The sequence below is a fragment of the Lagenorhynchus albirostris genome, chromosome 18 (genome assembly GCF_949774975.1).
Source record: "Lagenorhynchus albirostris chromosome 18, mLagAlb1.1, whole genome shotgun sequence".
Classification (NCBI taxonomy): domain Eukaryota; kingdom Metazoa; phylum Chordata; class Mammalia; order Artiodactyla; family Delphinidae; genus Lagenorhynchus; species Lagenorhynchus albirostris.
Genome location: NC_083112.1, coordinates 78,819,736 through 78,837,616, shown reverse-complemented (window position 1 = coordinate 78,837,616; position 17,881 = coordinate 78,819,736). Strand labels below are relative to the sequence as shown.

The 17,881-nt window shown below is 44.0% G+C and overlaps 1 protein-coding gene across 1 annotated transcript in view; it reads right to left on the bottom strand.

The window, feature by feature from the left end:
- Positions 1-13,933, bottom strand: part of UPF3A (UPF3A regulator of nonsense mediated mRNA decay) — a 40,860-nt gene extending 26,927 nt beyond the window's left edge. Inside the window, exons 1-8 of the mRNA XM_060129114.1 lie at positions 13,727-13,933; positions 12,922-13,028; positions 11,185-11,291; positions 9,906-10,004; positions 9,661-9,771; positions 6,312-6,367; positions 6,064-6,222; positions 961-1,121 (exon numbers count right to left, since the gene is read on the bottom strand). Of these exons, the coding sequence (XP_059985097.1) occupies positions 961-1,121; positions 6,064-6,222; positions 6,312-6,367; positions 9,661-9,771; positions 9,906-10,004; positions 11,185-11,291; positions 12,922-13,028; positions 13,727-13,933 (1,007 nt within the window). The remainder of the gene's footprint in view (positions 1-960; positions 1,122-6,063; positions 6,223-6,311; positions 6,368-9,660; positions 9,772-9,905; positions 10,005-11,184; positions 11,292-12,921; positions 13,029-13,726) is intronic.
- Positions 13,934-17,881: the final 3,948 nt, after the last annotated feature.

Genomic DNA, 17,881 nt, shown 5'->3' with positions numbered 1-17,881 from the left:
AATCCCTATAAAGAAGAAAGAAAACCTTTATCACAACCGTGCAAGAAAGGTAGTAGGAAGTCATTCCGAGTACTGCGATTCTGGGCAAAAAGCCTCATCCCACGACCTTGCCATTTCCCCTCCAAACTCACCCCTAGCCACCCCTCTGAGCAGCGTGGTCCTGGGCTCCAGGAAGCTCTGCAGGCACCCACGTGCAGGACATGGGGAGGAGCCCTGGGTCAGGGGAACAAGAATCCCAGCTGCACACGGCCCCTGACTGTGGACCCAGGAGGGAAGGGCTCCCTGCTCAGAGGCTGCCGTGCATCCCGTCCCCAGAGCACTCTGCTCAAACTCCTCTCATGAGCCGCTGTGCGTGAGCAGGCGGGGGACACCCCCGCCACGTAGAGGCGGGGCCCGTGGACACCAGCATCCACGGCTGCTGGGCAGATCCTGGCGGGACCAGAGGACTGACCACTCCAACAGAGACAGGGCAGCAGTTGGGACTCTATTTCTGTATCACAGAAGATCTCCAGCACCTAAAAGGCTGGGCTTTCCAATTTACAGTTCTGCAGCTACACTGAAGGAGGTCTGGAAGATCAAAAGGGCAAGGTATCTCAAAAGACAGAGGAAAATTACAAACTGGTAAAATCACCAAGTAAAGAGAGTGGGAAGGAGATCTTGAAGATGGAAGTGCAGAGGCAGGAATCCAAGAGAATAACCAGGAGAGGAGATATGGAGGAAGCAATACCAGGACACTTCCCTGTTTGAAGACAGCCTTGAGGATGCAGACTGAGCAGTCCACCATCAGCGTGACTGCTGGCCAAGGAGAGACAAAGGTGTGGGCAAGAGCAGCCCAGCAAACTCCTGAATTCCAGGTAGATTATGAAATACAAGCACTCATACTGACAAAGGATGTACAACCACAACTCGAGGACAACCTCGGGTGCTTAACATGGTCAGAGAAACAAAAGCACGGCTCACTTTTCCCTGAGCTCCTGCAGCGAGCTCTCCAAGGGCCTGGGCTTCACGACTACACAGCTGGGACCGAGTTCCTGTTTCCCACCTCTGGTGTCAATTTCCTCTCCTCTTTCTTTTGGCTTCTCAGTGCTTGACTCCTCTCCCTTTTCTGATTTCTTGAGAAGCTGAGAAATTATAATGATAGTAAAATATCACTTTAGGAATATATTATAAAAGAAGGTATTTAATAAATAATTTAAAATATACACCAATATTGAGCCCAAACGTTTGAATAGCAAAAAAACATAAGCTAAAGGTCCAATGAACAGGTTTTTGGTTAAATACACAGGGGAACATTCTTTCAATGAAATACTTTCTAGTTATGGAAAACAATTTAGGATAATGTGATAAAAAAGATATTATATTAACGAAGAAAAGAATGTTACAAAGTGGAATGATCCAATTTCTATTTGCATGTTCATTCACACACATAGAAAAACCTCTAAAAGGCTTGCAACACTGTGTTAAGAGTTATTATTTTTAGTTGGCAGAAATGAAATTATTTTCTTTCCTTTCATCTACAGGTTCCAGTTTTTCTAAAATGAACATGTATTACTTCGGTAATAAGGAAAAAAATTTTTTTAAAGGATGGCTTTATATTAACGACCGAGAATAGTTTTAAAAACACCTATTACTCTCTTTCTTGAAACAGATTTATAAGGTTCCTATGATACGTTCGTTTAGGTATGAAATTAGGCCTCTTCCTCCCTGTTCCTGCTCTTTGAACTTTAAGTGCCACAGGTACAGTCAGTTTGTAGAACATGAACCGAAGTCTACTTGTGAGAATTTTGTTCTCACTTATAAAAGTGAACTTATGTAAGTTGCAGCAGACAAAAACTACACACAGATACACCTAGACTAAACGAGTCCATTTAAGGATGAAACATAGACCGTCAGGCAAACGCTGCCAGCTGCTTCTCATCAGTGGACTATGTTCCCTGCCTGTGGGGGATCCTTTCAGACAACAGTGTATCTTTTTTTAATTAAAAAATTAATATATGCAAACCACAGGGCAGTGCAACAGTATAAGACTCCATCCATCCAACAAATAATTTTGTGCACCTATGAACTGTTTTTACAATATTTCTGAAGCCAAAGCTTTTTCCAACACCACCTCCCCAGCTGTCCAGCACAGGCTGGATGTCCCATGACTCAACCCAGTTCTGACACTATCCACCTGGAATTAATGTCAGATCCCACAGGACTGTCCCCACTTCAGAGGCCAGTTGCAAGTCCCAGGTTGTCACCAGTACTTCTGACTGGCCGGCTATAAATTCAGGGGGTTCTTGAATGAGACTGACTCATGGAACTTAGGGAAGTGCTTTACTAACTATTACTGGTTTATTATAAAGGATACAAATCAGGCACAGCCCGATGGGAGAGATGCACAGGGCTCTCTCGGCTCCACCCCCTTGGCAGTGGGATACGTGTGTTCACCAGCTGGGATGCTCTTCAAACCCCACGCTTCAGGGACTTTTATGGAGACGCCGTTACACAGGCATCATTGATTAAACCTCTGGCCATGGGTGACTGAACTCAATCTCCAACCCTTTCCCTCTTTAGAGGTGGGGATGGGGCTGGAGGTTCCAATGCTATAATCACGCCTGGTCTTTCTGATGAGCAGCTCCCATCCTGAAGCTATCCAGGGTCCCAGCCACCTGTCAGCTCATTAGCGTACAGAGGACACTCCTGTCACTCCAGAGATTACAAGGGTTTTAGCAGCTGTGTGCCACGAACTGGGGTAAAGTCCCTGGGCTCAGGGCTAGGAACGCAGTTGTGGGTAAGAGACAAGTGCCCACAATTAAGGACTCACACTTGATAGTCTTGCCAAGGCGGTGGTGGCCATGGGGGTGGGAGGACGGTATACACAGTGACAAAAATAGAAAACCGTGAACCAGATAATCTCAGGTGGTATGAAACGCTACAAACACATGATAAACAGACTAAAAGGACAATGAGGTGTGGGGCAGGGGAGGAGGGGGAATGGTTTCTCAAGGGGGTCAGGGAAGGCAGGGACCAGACACTGGGGGGGGGGCTACTCATGAGAGGGCGTGAGTCTGGTGGGGGGGAAGCTCCCTGCGAGGGGAGCCGGTGGGGGGGGGGCGGTCAGGCCAAGTGTCCCCGTGCAGCCCACATCTATGCTTGTTCTACATGCGTGTAACCTATCTCACACACACATCTGTTTCTAAAGAGCTTCGTGGAAAGGATCGCACAACTCTTTCAGATACAGTATTTATAGCCTACAATTTATAAACAGTATTCGGGAATCTTACTTGTGACTTTGGTAACCTGACTTCCTACTTCAACTTGAGCTCACTGCTTAGTTCTCAAGTCTCAGAGGAGAATAAACCACTGGGTGGCTCTCCTTGAATCATATTCTTCTTTACTGTTAACAACAGCCACGAGGATCTCTCTCTGCCTCTCTACTTTTAGGGTATTAATACAGATTCTTTTGGGCTTTTTTTACAGGTTTTATTTTTTAGGTTTTCTTTTTTTTTTTTTTAATTTGAATTCTCTAGATGAATCTTAGGTCAGAGATCCCCAAATTGAGCACAGACGCTCACTAAAGGCCACCCTGGGAGTCAAATATGTACTGTCAGGTCAGAACACCAGACACTCGAAGGACAGAGCTGTGGGCGGCCCACGTCACTGGGGTCTAACCTGCCACCAGGATTCTGTTTTACCAGATTCAGTAAGACTAAGCCTTTCTCTTGCTGTGCCTGTGTTGGTTTCTTTGTTTCTGTATGAAGAGCCCCACAGTTACTTGGTTTCTTTGTTTCTGTATGAAGAGCCCCACAGTTTGTGTTGGTTTCTTTGTTTCTGTATGAAGAGCCCCACAGTTACTTTTTGACATCATTTGCTTTTGTCTTTGGTTTATTCTGGATTCTAATTCCATATTCAAACATGTAAAAATAAAATGCTATATTCCAAATACTGTAAGTCTTACTTAAAATTATAGGCAAAATTGTAGGCTACACGTTTTAATGATTCTTCTTGAAAAACTCTCAAAGCTGTTGACAAAAATGCTTTTCAGAATATAAAGCATTAGGTGCTATTATTCTTTGCTGAGAAAGGTAAAGGAAAAGGTTAGACAATATTTGCATACCTGTAGATGGATACCTACTTGCCCCCTGGTCATGACAGAGCTGTCTTTTCCAAGATGACAAAGGCCTTCCCGTAATATTAAGGTTTCATTTTATTATCTTTCAAGGGCTGTTAGTTTATACTGTTGAGACTACATATGATTGTTATAGGAAGTATATCTGCTACACTTTTGTTATGAAGAACTGTGTTCATACTTAAACCACATGGACAAACAGAGGACACTCTCAGAGTTATTTCCAGAGGGACACCCTGGCTACGCCCATTATTAGGTCCATGTCCTGGCAGAGGTGGGATGGACGATCTTCATTTAATAATCTTGACTGGGCTCCTCAATTTCATCAATGTTATTAACAGATTATGAGATTTTAAAACTACATAGATCTGTAACAACTGTCATCAAAGCCAAAATGAAGGAAACCACTCTGGCTGATTTCTTGCGGGTCAAACGGCTACCTACTCATCTTGCCCACTGAGGTTTTATCTTTGCAGTAAATGTGCTGCAGCAGCATGACCTGGCCCACACCTTCCATCAGGTTGAGTTTTTCAGCAAATCCTTACTTAAAAAGAGCCACTTCAAGCAACAGTCTTCAGAGGTTATGTTATTCATTAGTGCTGTTCATCAGATAGTCCAGGTTTTCCTCCTAGCACTTGCAATGTCCCTCAGCTTGAGAGTAGGTGGGGACGTGCACCGCGTTTTGGCCAGTGGAATGTGGGCACATGGGACCTGTCACTTCTGTGTGGAAGGTTTAAGAACCAGTGTGCAACCTGCTGTGTTACACACCTCCTTCCACTTCATAACGACTGCGGAAGCAAATGCAAGATGGACCCTCGTCAGCTTGGCTCACTGAACGGCTATGATGAGCAATGCACAATGGACACGTAATGTGAACAAGAAGAGAACCTTAGCTGCACGAAACCAATGAGACCTTGAGACTATTTTTACTGCAGCATAGCCCAGTCAGTTCTGATCGATACAGATGGCTGTGTGTGTCACAGGAATATGGTTAAGAAATCCCCCCCATTGCTAGTGAACCCCACAGGACCACCTACGGGAGACATTGTTTTAGAAGCAAAGGCCTAGAAAAAGCTTTGCTTTCCTTGAAGAAATGACATGTTTTCTCCTCATGGATAGTGAAAACTACGTTTCTGATCAACTCTTCTGTTTTTGACTGCCGAGCATATCAGAAACGAATCTATGGCTCAACTACGGCAACTGTGGTCTCTTCCCTATCCTTTCCTTTCTGCCTCTGTTCCCTCAAGTCCTGACCTTCCATTTTTTTCCTTTATACTATACAATGTTAACGAATCCCTAAAAGGCACCTTAAACCCTTTGTGGAAGAGGTAAGATTCACATGAGGTTGAAATCTAGGCTTAAAGTCATCTAAGCAGAATACTAAGAAGGTAGGGCCCAATTTAGGCAATAAATTTTACATAGAGGATAATTCCCTCTGTGGGAATTAAACCACCCTCATAAATGAATGCATCAGTCAAAGGAAAAATTGGGCAAGAGATGTAGAAACCATTGCTGCTACCACAAAAGGAATGATACAACCCAGTTCTCTGAGTCAGTCAGCATAAAGAAAGGCCAGTAGACACAAAGCCAGCGGGTTTCAAATGTGTAGTGTTTTAGTTAGGAAATCTTTCTTGAAAGGCAAATATAAGCAGAAGCCCAGCCTAGGACATTTAAATGTGGGCTCCTCTGGGTGAAGTGCTTCTGTCACACCCAGGAACCTGGTCCTCGCCCACTCTTCCACCCATGTGGTCCCCCAAACACAGCAAGCTCAAGAAAGCCTGGGGCTCAGGGAACACCATCTGAGAACCACTGTCATAGAACAGAGAAAAAGAACTATAATAGTGAAAGACTACACTAATGAAAATGTTCTGCAAGTTCTGAAGAGCTAAAATACCAAAAAGGTTGAACCATTTTTGGAAAAAAGAAATGAAATGTCTCCTCAAAATTACCTTCCTCCTTACTTCTTTCTCAGCAGTTTTCTGCTGTTTTTCCGCTGCTCTCCTCTTACATCTCTCCTCTTCCCTTCTCCTTCTTATCTCTTCTTCCCGTAAGCGCTTCCTTTCCAACTCCCTCCTCCTCCGTTCTTCTCGCTTTTCTTCTCGAATTCTCTAAAGATGTGGAAAGTGTGTGTATAAACTGTCTGCACAGACATGATGGGAACAAGAAGGCTATTCACTGGGTAAAAGGCCAGACCTACCTGCTTTTCTAATTTTCTACTTTTAATGTACTCCAAAAGAGGTGTGGTTCTTCTAGCTAAAATACAAAAATTGCAATGTAGTGTTTAACTCTAAAATAAGATTTCTTTATTTTAAATACTTGCTTTCAATTTAATCTTTAAACTAATTAAGGGAAGACTGTATCATTTTAAAACTTTCCTACTCTATCACTATAAAGTCAAGTAATTTGGAGGCACTGACAGTCTTATACACACTAGCCATTTAATTCCTGAGTCTTAAGGGAGTCCCATACATTACTCACAAAAATGTATAAAGCAAAAAAGCAAAATGAAAACAATACATTAAACTTCTCAAACGTTATAACGTATTTATATACAGACGGCCCTCCGTATCCACTGGTTCCACATCCGCAGATTCAACCAATTGTGGATCAAAAATATATGGGAAAAAAAATTCCAGAAAGTTCTAAAAAGCAAAACTTTGACTTTGCAACTCAGTGGCAACTATTTCCATAGCATTCACAGTGTATCAGGTATTACAAGTAATCTGGACATGACTTACCGTATACAGTAGGATGTGGGTAAGCTGCGTGCAAAATATAATGCCATTTTACAGAGGGGACTTAAGCACCCACAGATGTTGGCACCCATGGGTCAGGGCGGGGCTGGAGAGGAGTGAGGACTCTGCCCTGTACGGCGGTGGTTCTGGGCTTGTCAACTAGGGCAGAGCTGAGACCTACCCGGGTGGGGCTGGGGAGCCGATGCTGAGGCTCCACCCGCCTTCCCTCCTTCCTTACAAACACCCGCCTTGCTCCCCCAAAGGACTGATGTGGTGGGTAAATAGGACCCTGTATAAGAAAGTGCTTTACAAGCCATAAAAGTGTATCATTTACTAAATACAAGATGCACAACCACGCAGTACAACACTGATTTAACCAACAGTAGAACCGTTCTCGCTTACTAGGCTTGGCGACAACCACGTATGAGGAAGCCGGTCCCACGGCTGCTAAGTCTCAGAGCTGGGACCTGAGCCCAGGTCTGTCCACGCTCTGAAGACCCTGATATGCCTGCACTAATCTGCAACTTCAGAGTGAACTAACATTTGCATTTAACCCACACTGCTCAGCCTTGACCATAAGAATCCACTAAAGGTCAAAATCTAAGAAAAGAAAAAGGCATTTGGCACGAATTGCCTGATTAAGACTAAATTTAAATAGGCAGAAAGAGGAATCACAGTTCTACAGGCTCGTCCTGGGCTAGTGGATTCTAAGTCACATTCATTCATTCAGTAAACAATTACGGTGCACCTACTGTGCACCAAGCACTGGGCGAGATGCTGGGAACGGGAGAGGACAGGCTCGTCCCTCCTCTGCAGCAGGGTGGCTGGACTCTGGTGGGGGATGTGTGTGTGATCAGCAAGTGGATATCTAACAACTGCCCAGAAGTGGAAGATCTTGCTACTTCCCTGCAGCGGCCCTGTACAAGGGCATTTAAGAAGAAGCAGTAAAGAAACAGGACGAGGAGGGTGAGTTCTGTAAATAATTTCTAATTTGCTGCTTCATTTAACTCTTCTGAAATTTATCATGTTCTGCAGTGAAATCACGATTTGCCCTCAATACTGTTTCCTCCCCACGTCAGTCCTGGTGCCATAACCCACTGATCTGCTCAAGTCAGGCTCCTGGAGGCTTTGATCCTTTCTGCTTTCTTACCCTCACACCCAATCCTCAGCCGGTCTGGTCAGTTCAACCTCCAGAACACATGCTGACTCTGCCGCCCTCGTTCAAGCAGCCTTCCCTGACGACAGCGAGGGCCTCCTAACCAGAGCCCAGCTTCTCCATCTTATGGAGCAACCAGAGTGACGGGGAAAAAAAGCAATCAGACCACATCACTCCCTCGGTCCCCAGCTGTCCCTCAAATAAAATCCAGCCCATCATGCTGTGGTCCCACCTCTCCAGCTACTCTGCTCCTTGCCCACCATGTGCCAAGCACACAGGCGTGCACCCCGCTGCTGCAGGCCCAGAGCTCCAGCCTCCAGCCCTTGTGTTTGGAGTTCCCCCTTCTTCCATCTCTTGGCCCAGCTGGTCTCGGCTCAAATACAGTCTCAGAGGGGCCTCTCTCTCTATCCCATTATTCTATTCCATTACGTCTGTGGCACTTATCACAAGTGGAAATACTCTGGCTTGAGCATTTCTGCATGTGTTTGCTACAGTCATCCCAGTAGGAGGGCAGCTGCATGAGGGCAGAAGCCTGTGTGTCCTGTTCCAGTGCTGTCCCCGTGCCCAGGCTCAGAGTCGGTACCCAGTCAACATGTGCTAAGCACATCTCCATAAATACTTTAGTGATTAAAGATCCTTTGAGGCACACATTAAATCACCTCTTATAAAATATAGAACTTCATTATTAGACTAACGAAGAATGCTTCAATAATGTTAACCTTGTTTTATTAATTTACTCAACACATATTTACCAAATGCCTAAACTTGTTCAAGCAATTACATGCTAAGACTACAAAGACAAAAATACAGTTCTCTTGGGGGGTGGAGAGACAAAGTGAGAGGAGAGTTAATGCAGAGAGAGACAGACAAATAAGAAGATAAATTATCAACAGTGTAACCATTCTGTCCTGTAAGTCTTGGTGGGTGAGCAGGAGGTAGGCATGGGGAAGGGAGGGCAGAACAGGTGGGAGGGGCACCGGGCTGCACGGTGAGGCCCCAGCCCCGGCAGAGGCAGGAAGGGAGACACTTACAAGCATGTTTGGGAGAGACAAACAGGTTGCCTGATAGAGAAAGGAGTTTCACGTCTACTCTTGAGTTCTGGGGGAATGCTGCTAGGAGAGAGCCGTTTCCAAAATATTCCACTTGGGGCTAGAGGGTTGAAGGCCTCATTCAAACCAGATTCTGTGCTCTGGCTGGGCTTATCCACTCATCTGCCTCACTCGCTCAGGGGCCTTGATAGTTTTTTGAACAACAGCAAGATGACCTCATACTTAAGCAAAGCATCTCCTTTCTATGACTGCTCTTTGCAAAGATGACTGACTTCAACTTTGAGACATAAGCTTACCTGATGCAGCCCGGCACACAGCACTCCAATGTCTTCTCTACTGCTCATTCAGAAGCGTCATAACTTTGAAACAAAGTGACTGTAACTGAAAACTCAGGTGTTCTCCCTCCATCAACAGATGCTCAGAAATATTTTCCCAAGTTACCATCCTGCTACCCTTTTCCTTTTGTCAAAACTGGGAAATACTCTGTATTTCTGCCAAGCCTGTCACATGTGTCAATCTTCTATAATAATCATGAAAAAGGAAAAACAAATATATACTCTATAAATACATATCTCAATAAAGAGGAAAAAAATGAGCAAAACAGACCAATAAGTTCTCTTGTCTTTGCCTCTATGTCCCCCAGAAGAGTTTCAGGATTGGCATTAGTTTTCTCCTCCTCCACACAGTAAGTTTCTAAAAACTTCTTATATTCTGGATCTGTATATTAAGATAGAAAGAAAATAAATATATTCTTCCCCATATAGGGAGAGAAATTATATTTGACCAATGTGTTTAATTTGACCAATGTGTTTAATGCAGTTTCACAATCCAGCATTTGAAAAAGGACTCACCATCTTCAATGCTTCCAGCTTGGGTGTCTTTTTTCTTTAGCTTCTTTTTGGCTGTCTTCTGGAATGGAGCAAATTCTACCACTGCAGGATATTCTAGGCCTTTAACAGGAAACAAATTACAAAAGCCATTCTGAAATTCTGTATTCGTTTTAAAACAATAGTCTAGCTTACTTAAGCACTGAGCATAGCATTGACAATATTACTGTTTAAAATATAATTATACTTTCAAGTAACAGTAATCTTAGCACATCAAACTCCAGATTTAAACAAAGGATGAGCACTTATTTACTAAATAACACAATTCCTCATATTGTAGTTGTGGTTACATGACTGAATACATTCAAAATTCTTTAAACTGTATACCTTAAAGTGGTTTTTTTTACCATATGTAATTTCTACCTCAATAAACCTTATCGCTCTCCCACCAAAGAGTTTATTTTGGAATACCTTTCAATAGGTGTCCTAGTAACATCTTACATTTTTTAATTTTAAAAGGTTAATTTAATTATCAATCTGGTATATGAGTTCAAGGAAATGACTCTGTTTACAAGAGACACTCAGCTAAAAGAGAGGGTTTCAAAGGGTGTTCATGATATCCAGGTAAGATTTGCTTCATATAGAAAAATCTAGAATGAAAGTCACTTGAAGCTGACTCTGTTGTTATGTAGGGGTGGCGGGGAACAGACACACAGAAACGCTCGCAGACAGCATCTGCCTCACGGAGAGAGGGAACACTTCCACCCTGCTGCCAAACCCGCTGAGTGATCACTTTCACATTTGCCAGAGGGCTATGATACTTTAACTCTCATGTATCTGGAAGACACTTTTGAGTATTTATTTTATCCTCAACTACTCAGAATAAAGTCAAGAACCAGGAGGAGAGCAGGGCTTCAGACAGACAGGGACAATGTCTGCTTCATTTTCAGTGCTGCATCCATGATGCCTAGTACATAGTACCAGGATAAAATAATTTACTTTGGGAACGTAAAAGAGTAAAAAGTTCACTTATCCAGAAAACTCATTTATGTGAAAAACTTCACTCTCTGATGATGATACCTAACTAGGTTGTCACTACTACACAAAATTGCTATTAATTCTTTGGTTTATATGTAATTTTAATTTTTAACATAAACCCATAATCACAATAATATACTCAAAATTTATGAATTTATTTTAGATTAGCATCTAAGGACTCAATTAAAATTCACAAACATCCAGCAAAACTTAATTAATGTACTTAGATATTACAATAAAGAGTTTAAAAAGCCAATGACCCAACCTTTACTGTCAATGAAGATATAGCCATCAAAACGATCTCTAAAAAGCAGGATGTCATCAGGATTTCTAAAATTAATGTATGCTCTTGAATAGAGATGAGGATAAAGACTGAAAGAAGAGATAACAATGAAAACAGTAAAAAACTTAAGACTTCTTTTAATTTTGTCTTTTTTTTTTTTTCTTCTTTTCTGGATACAACAAACTACTTCAGATAAAACCTTTATGCCAAAGAACCATTTGTCAGTTAATTACAGCAATCTGGATATTCTTTAGCAAATAAACCAAAAACGAACAAAATATTAACCGAGATCTTTTTAATGATTTGGGAGAGACACTTTAGGTTGGTTTTTCTACTGCACAGAGCCAGGGTTAAAATACTGGTGCTCAGAGGTAGAAAATCAAAGGCAAGGTTATTCAAAGATCATCCCTAATCACATATCATGACTGCAATACAACCTAGTCACGATTCATTCAGAGAAGGAAATGTTGTATTGTAAATGAGCTCCTTTACTGATTTAGAGAACACATTTAGGTATCTTAAAAGGGTATTTATTGTAGCACATGGCATAGGATCTACAGAAGAACTAAGCCTTTCCCCTCTAGCTCACAGCTACCAATGTCCTTCATAGGTGGGAACTTTCAACCCCATTTCACAGATGAGAACACTGAGGCTCAGAGAAATTAGGTGCTCACAGAGGGAGCAGTTAGTAAAATGGTGGGACTGGGATTCCAATCTGAGTCACTCTGAGTCCAGTGCCTGACCTCCTGTAACTGTACTAGTTTTCCTAAACTTTAGTCATTTCAAAAAATCATGTTTATGTTGTGTTTTTTTTTAACCAAATCTACATTTACCTGTGATATTTTTCTTTGACCGAACTGACATTTTTTTACTTAAATGTATTTATTCAAAAGGAAAGTTTATAATGGCTACCATAAATGAGAACTCATGATATTGAAGAGAAAAAGAATCATAAAGATAATAAGAAATCACATAGTGAAAATCACCAAATTCTAGCTGAACTGTCATCTGTTGGGCTAACTTGAGGTCTGCTCTCTTTTTTAATAAAAAGGAGATTTTGAAGTGTTAAATTATTGTCAGAAACATCTTCCTACCAAGCTGTAAAAGGTAACTGAAAAAGATATAACTTAGTGGGCGTGGGTTGAGGGTGGGGATGTCAGTGATAGAAGGGAACACTAGGGGCTGCTGGGGTCTGGAATATTCTGCCTCTTTATCTGGTCTTAGTTACATGGGTGTGTTCACTTGTAAAAATTCATTAGGTTATACATCTATTATTTATTCACTTTTCTTTCTTATATCTTAATACAATTTACTTTAAAAGGTTATATGAAGTAAGGTTTAGTGATATCCAAAATAAAAAAATTAATACGTTGTTAGACTGCTTTCCTTTTTAGGCTATGGTGGTGGTATGGAGATCTTCAAATCTATTTTAGGTAAATTTAATTATCTGCCTACTTAGAAATAACGTGCAGAAATAAAGGCCTGCACTGATTTCCGCATATATGTGGGAACGAAGATGGAAACAGAGATGGCTTCTATTATCTATATTCCTTTACCATCAACTGACAAAACCTCTCAGCCTTTTTTTTTTTGGCCATGCCGCACAGCTGGTGAGACCTTAGTTCCCCGACCAGGGGTTGAACCCGGGCTCCGAGTCCTAACCATTAGGCCACCAGGGAATTCCCTCTCAGCCTCTTAACGTTGGTAAAATCTTCTCACCTGAGATCAGCAGTAAAGAGCCCGAAGTAATCGTGTGCAGGAAGGGGGTGAAGCTGCTGTTCCAGCTGCTCCTTGGTGAGGCTGGGAGGAAGCCGCCGGATGACCACCTGGGGAGAAACGCTGGCTGGGTTTCCTTTCGCTAGTACTGTATTAAGCTTACCTGAAAGCTTGGTCACCTGTGTTTATGCTCAGAGTAAAATCTAACTCAGGAGTCCAGCAGAAACACGCATTTTAGTAAAGATTAAGGAACATATGCATGGAGAACATGGCTGTCAAAAGAATAACAAGGGCTGAATAATGTAAAAGGGATCGGTGAGGTCAGAAAAGGCTGGGCAGAGCAGCCGTTTTTCATAAAATCTTTTCATTAAAACCAGATAACTGTTGGTATGTGCCCGCCTCCACGCTCCCTACCAGGAGGTAAGGTACATGCAGGGCAACATCCACAGCAGCACCTTCCGCCTCCCGCCCGCAGGGTCCACCCGCGTCCACTCCAGCGCCACGGGCTCTGCTCTCCCGGCTGCGCCGTCTCCCCTGGACCGGACCGGACCCTCGGCAACGTGGAAGGCTACTGCCCGGCACTGGTAAGCCCAGCGTCCCAGCCTCGACGGGAAACACCTACAGGCTGAAGTGACTTTTCTTCCTCCAAAGCCAGAAAAGATCGCGTCAAGGGCGCCCTAGCAGCCCAGACGCCGCGGGGGCAGCGCGGCCCGGCCGCTGTCCGCGGTGCTGAAGCGCCCGCGGCTCCGCCCCGGAGCGCAGGGATACCGCACCTTCGGCCCCGCCCCTCACATCGCCCCGCCCCCACCTTGCTGAGGACCGTCCTCTTTTCCTCGCGAGGTTCGACTGCACCGCCCCCACAGCCGGAGGGCCAGGCTACTGGCGCTTCAGGCTCCCGCCGCTGAGACTCCCGGCGGAAGTGGCTTTCTGTGGGCGACGGCTTCTCCTTCCCGCTCGGACCCCGCGTAGTAACGGGCAACCCTGGGCCCCCCTCTCCCTCCTTCTGCGAGCGCATCCCAGACCCGCCGCCGAGCCGCTTCAGCCTCTCGTCAGGGCCGAAATCTCGCGAGGACTGGGCCGCCCCACCCAGTCCCCACTGTTCAGAGGCCGCACGCCCCCTCCCCCGTCCCTGGCTGCAGTTCCGCATCCCTCTCCCGTACTCCGACTTCCGTTGCCGCGCCCGTCCGGGGCCCGGGGACGCGCGTGGGGAGGGACGTTCGGCTCCTGGACGAGGGGGCGGGGGTGGGGGGGCGTATGCGGGGCCAGGACCTGCAGCTGGAGCTGGGCTGCCGAGGGCGGGCCCTGGCCCTGCGGGGGCGGCCCCGAGAGCAGCGGTCAGCTCGGGGCCGATGCCCTGGTCTCCTTGCAGCCCGACTTAGAAGGGTCTGGGGGTGGACGGGGGCTTGGCGGCCTCGCCCAGGAGCAGGTCAGCGGGAAATTCGGGACCTGAGGACTTGGCTCAAGCGGGAGCCTTGAATTGGGCTGTGCAGGGCTGGATCTCTTTCCCACCGAGAAGAGCTGGCCGTTTGGCTAAACATCCCAGAGAATGACATACACATGCCTAATAAAGTGTTTACAGCTATTTAGTCTTTTCCAAGGAAATCTGAACGTTTCATCAGAGAGTAGCAATTACATTCAGGAAAAAGCAAGCGATTGACAAACAGCACAAATCAGTACATGGCTTTCCTCTGCGGAGTAGAATAAATGCCCCAGAGTTGAGAGAAGAAATTGGCCGCAGAGAAAGAAGGCTCACTTCGACGGTCCCTAGGACTCAGGTGGCAAGGACTGGAGTAGCTCAGACTCACGGCACTCAAAATAGGGCCTTATCTCCACACATTCTCCAGCATTTATGGCATGGACATATATACACTACCAAACATAAAACAGATAGTGGGAAGCAGCCGCATAGCGCAGGGAGATCAGCTCGGTGCTTTAGTGACCACCTAGAGGGGTGGGATAGGGAGGGTGGGAGGGAGACGCAAGAGGGAAGAGATATGGAAACATATGTATATGTATAACTGATTCACTTTGTTATAAGCAGAAACTAACACATCATTGTAAATCAATTATACTCCAATAAAGATGTAAAAGAAAAAAACAGGGCCTTAATGTTTTCCAATATAATTTTCGCTCAACTTTTTGAGGCGCTCAATGGGACAGCAGCCATGTTTTTCTTTTACAAACATTCAGGCAGAAACACTTTTGGTTAGAATAATTCATATAGAGGTTAATTTTTAAATGCCACGTTTTTTCGTATTTTCAACTTATTCGTGTTGGCTATGTTTTTCATTCGTAGCACCTTTCTTCCCAGAACTTTAAGTACCAACAAACAAAGAAACTGGAGAATAGAGTAACTGAGGCATTAAGAGATTAAGGGAATCGCTGGCAGCCGCTGGGAGTAAATCCAGGTTTAACTCAATCCAGGCCTTTATCCCTGAACCACTCACTACCTATGAACACAATTGAAATGTGTCATTTTAAATGGGCTGAAAGACTCAAAAGAGCAGTTCCAAACCTGAGTTCTCTAAAACCTCACAAAGGAGGCCAGGAGCAGTTTTCATTATTTCAAATCAAGTCTAAAGGAATCCTATAGGAACAAACTATGCTGAAGTTGCACACACACTAGATCCAGTTTCCTTTCCTGCCTCCAGTCAACTCGGTATTGAAAGCCTAGTTCTGCTGATCAAAAGCTCTTATTGTGACAAAGAAAAGGAAAATGTGGTTGTCGGAGAAGATGGTTTATTATATCCCGAGGGTGGGAGGGAGGGGCACAAGGGGCTGATGGTGAGAAATGGCAGAACTTCAGAATTCCCGGTGGATGGAATTATTCTTTAAATACAATTTTATAATACCAATTTCAAGACAGTGAATGACATACACTTGTTAAATCGCTCGTGATTTTATATGAAAGAAAAGTACAGCGTAAAGAATATCTACCTTCCTACACATTACCCAGCATGTTTTGTTTAAAATACACATAGAACTACATCCAAAACAAAGCCGTATTAACTAATCTCCACATGTCAGTGAACCTAACCCTAACTGAACACTCCACCTCCTGGTCATAGGAAGCGTTACATTTTGCTCCAGAGCACGGGTCTAATTGATGGATGACCATGACCTAAAGCAACTGGTGACCGTTACACTCTGTTTTTCTTCAAAGATGACAGCACCGTCACTTTAAAGGTGGCAAGAAGGCTGACTTCTTAGGAAACTAGGCATTATTATGAGATACTAGAGTCATATCAGAAAAATACTTGGCACTACAATTACACACTACCCTCCCTTTTTTTTGACACTTTCTGAAGACTAAACATTGATATTAAACTTGTTAATGTGAAAAACAGCTTAGTCAAATGTCTTGAAGTTCTTGTTCTTTTATGTCTTAAAGCACTGTCAACAAGGTCATGGGTTAATTATCAGGCGTTCACTTTTCCAGAACATTAAAAAAATCACACCACGTGATCGATGAAAAAACTAAATGAAGCGATGTTATTGTCTGGTGGGTAAAATAAGTGTGGAAGAGTATTAATACCTTCATTTTTATTTATTTTAAAAGTGATTATTTTCCATTCCATAATTTGATTTTCTAGCCCAGCTAAAGAGAGGAGAGGCATAAAAATGGGCACATGTGATGTTTGACAGAGAAGAGATAGAAAAGCCATTTGCCTGACAGAGAAGAGACAGAGAAGCCATTTGCCTGACAGAGAAGAGACAGAGAAGCCATTTGCCTGACAGAGAAGAGATAGAGAAGCCATTTTAAAAGAAAAATGAAAACTCAGGAACACACTATTTGAGTCTAAATAGCAGTAGGCTATCAGGGACTCTAAGCGCCTCACTGCACACAGCCCATGTGTAGTGTGAGGGGCTGAGACAGGAAATGGGGCCTGTGCGCTGCCTTGGATGCATCGCTAGCTGGGCTCAGATTCCTCATCTGTACAGGTCTTACTCCAAAGACTTACGGGAGTTATTAGCACATGGGGACCTCAAGAAATGACAGCTATTATTCTTCTACCTTATAAATCGTATTTTTCTGCCTTAGCTATTATATTTCTAACCCTTAAAAAGGTACAAATATATAAGATACATTTTAGGCTCAGATAAAAAGTTTTAGTGTTTAAGAGAGAATATTAGGTGCTTGGAAAATTCATTTCTATACAATACCTTATTTGTTAATGATGCTGTAAATAAATGCCTTGGAATAAAACATTTTTCTATGAAAAAATAGGATAATGTGTCTAATATGAGGATAAGAGCTTGAAAGAAAAGATTTGAACAAATGAAGGACCTAATCCCATCTTTTTATTAGAATGACTAAGAGTTGTTCTTTTTTTTTTTTTTTTTTTTTTTTTTTTGCGGTACGCGGGCCTCTCACTGCTGTGGCCTCTCCCGTTGCGAAGCACAGGCTCCGGACGCGCAGGCTTAGCGGCCATGGCTCACGGGCCCAGCCGCTCCGCGGCATGTGGGATCTTCCCAGACCGGGGCACAAACCCGCGTCCCCTGCATCGGCAGGCGGACCCCCAACCACTGCGCCACCAGGGAAGCCCCGAGTTGTTCTTTTTTTATTATAAATTAATTTATTTATTTTTGGCTGCGTTGGGTGTTTGTTGCTGCGCTAGCTTTTCTCTAGTTGCCGTGAGTGGGGGCTTCTCATCGCGATGGCTTCCCTTGTTGCGGAGTAAGGGCTCTAGGGCGCAGGCTCAGTAGTTGTGGCGCACGGTCTTAGTTGCTCCGCGGCACATGGGATCTTCCCGGACCAGGGATCAAACCCGTGTTCCCTGTGTTGGCAGGCAGATTCTTAACCGCTGCACCACCAGGGAAGCCCTGTATAAACTTTTTAAAGACAATTTTAACATGTCTTTCATGGAATAAATCACCTGCCAATGGGTGAAACTATAAGAAATTTTCTTTCTTGCCCCCCAAAAATGTGCTACATCATTTCAGTAAGTTCTGCCACAACTGA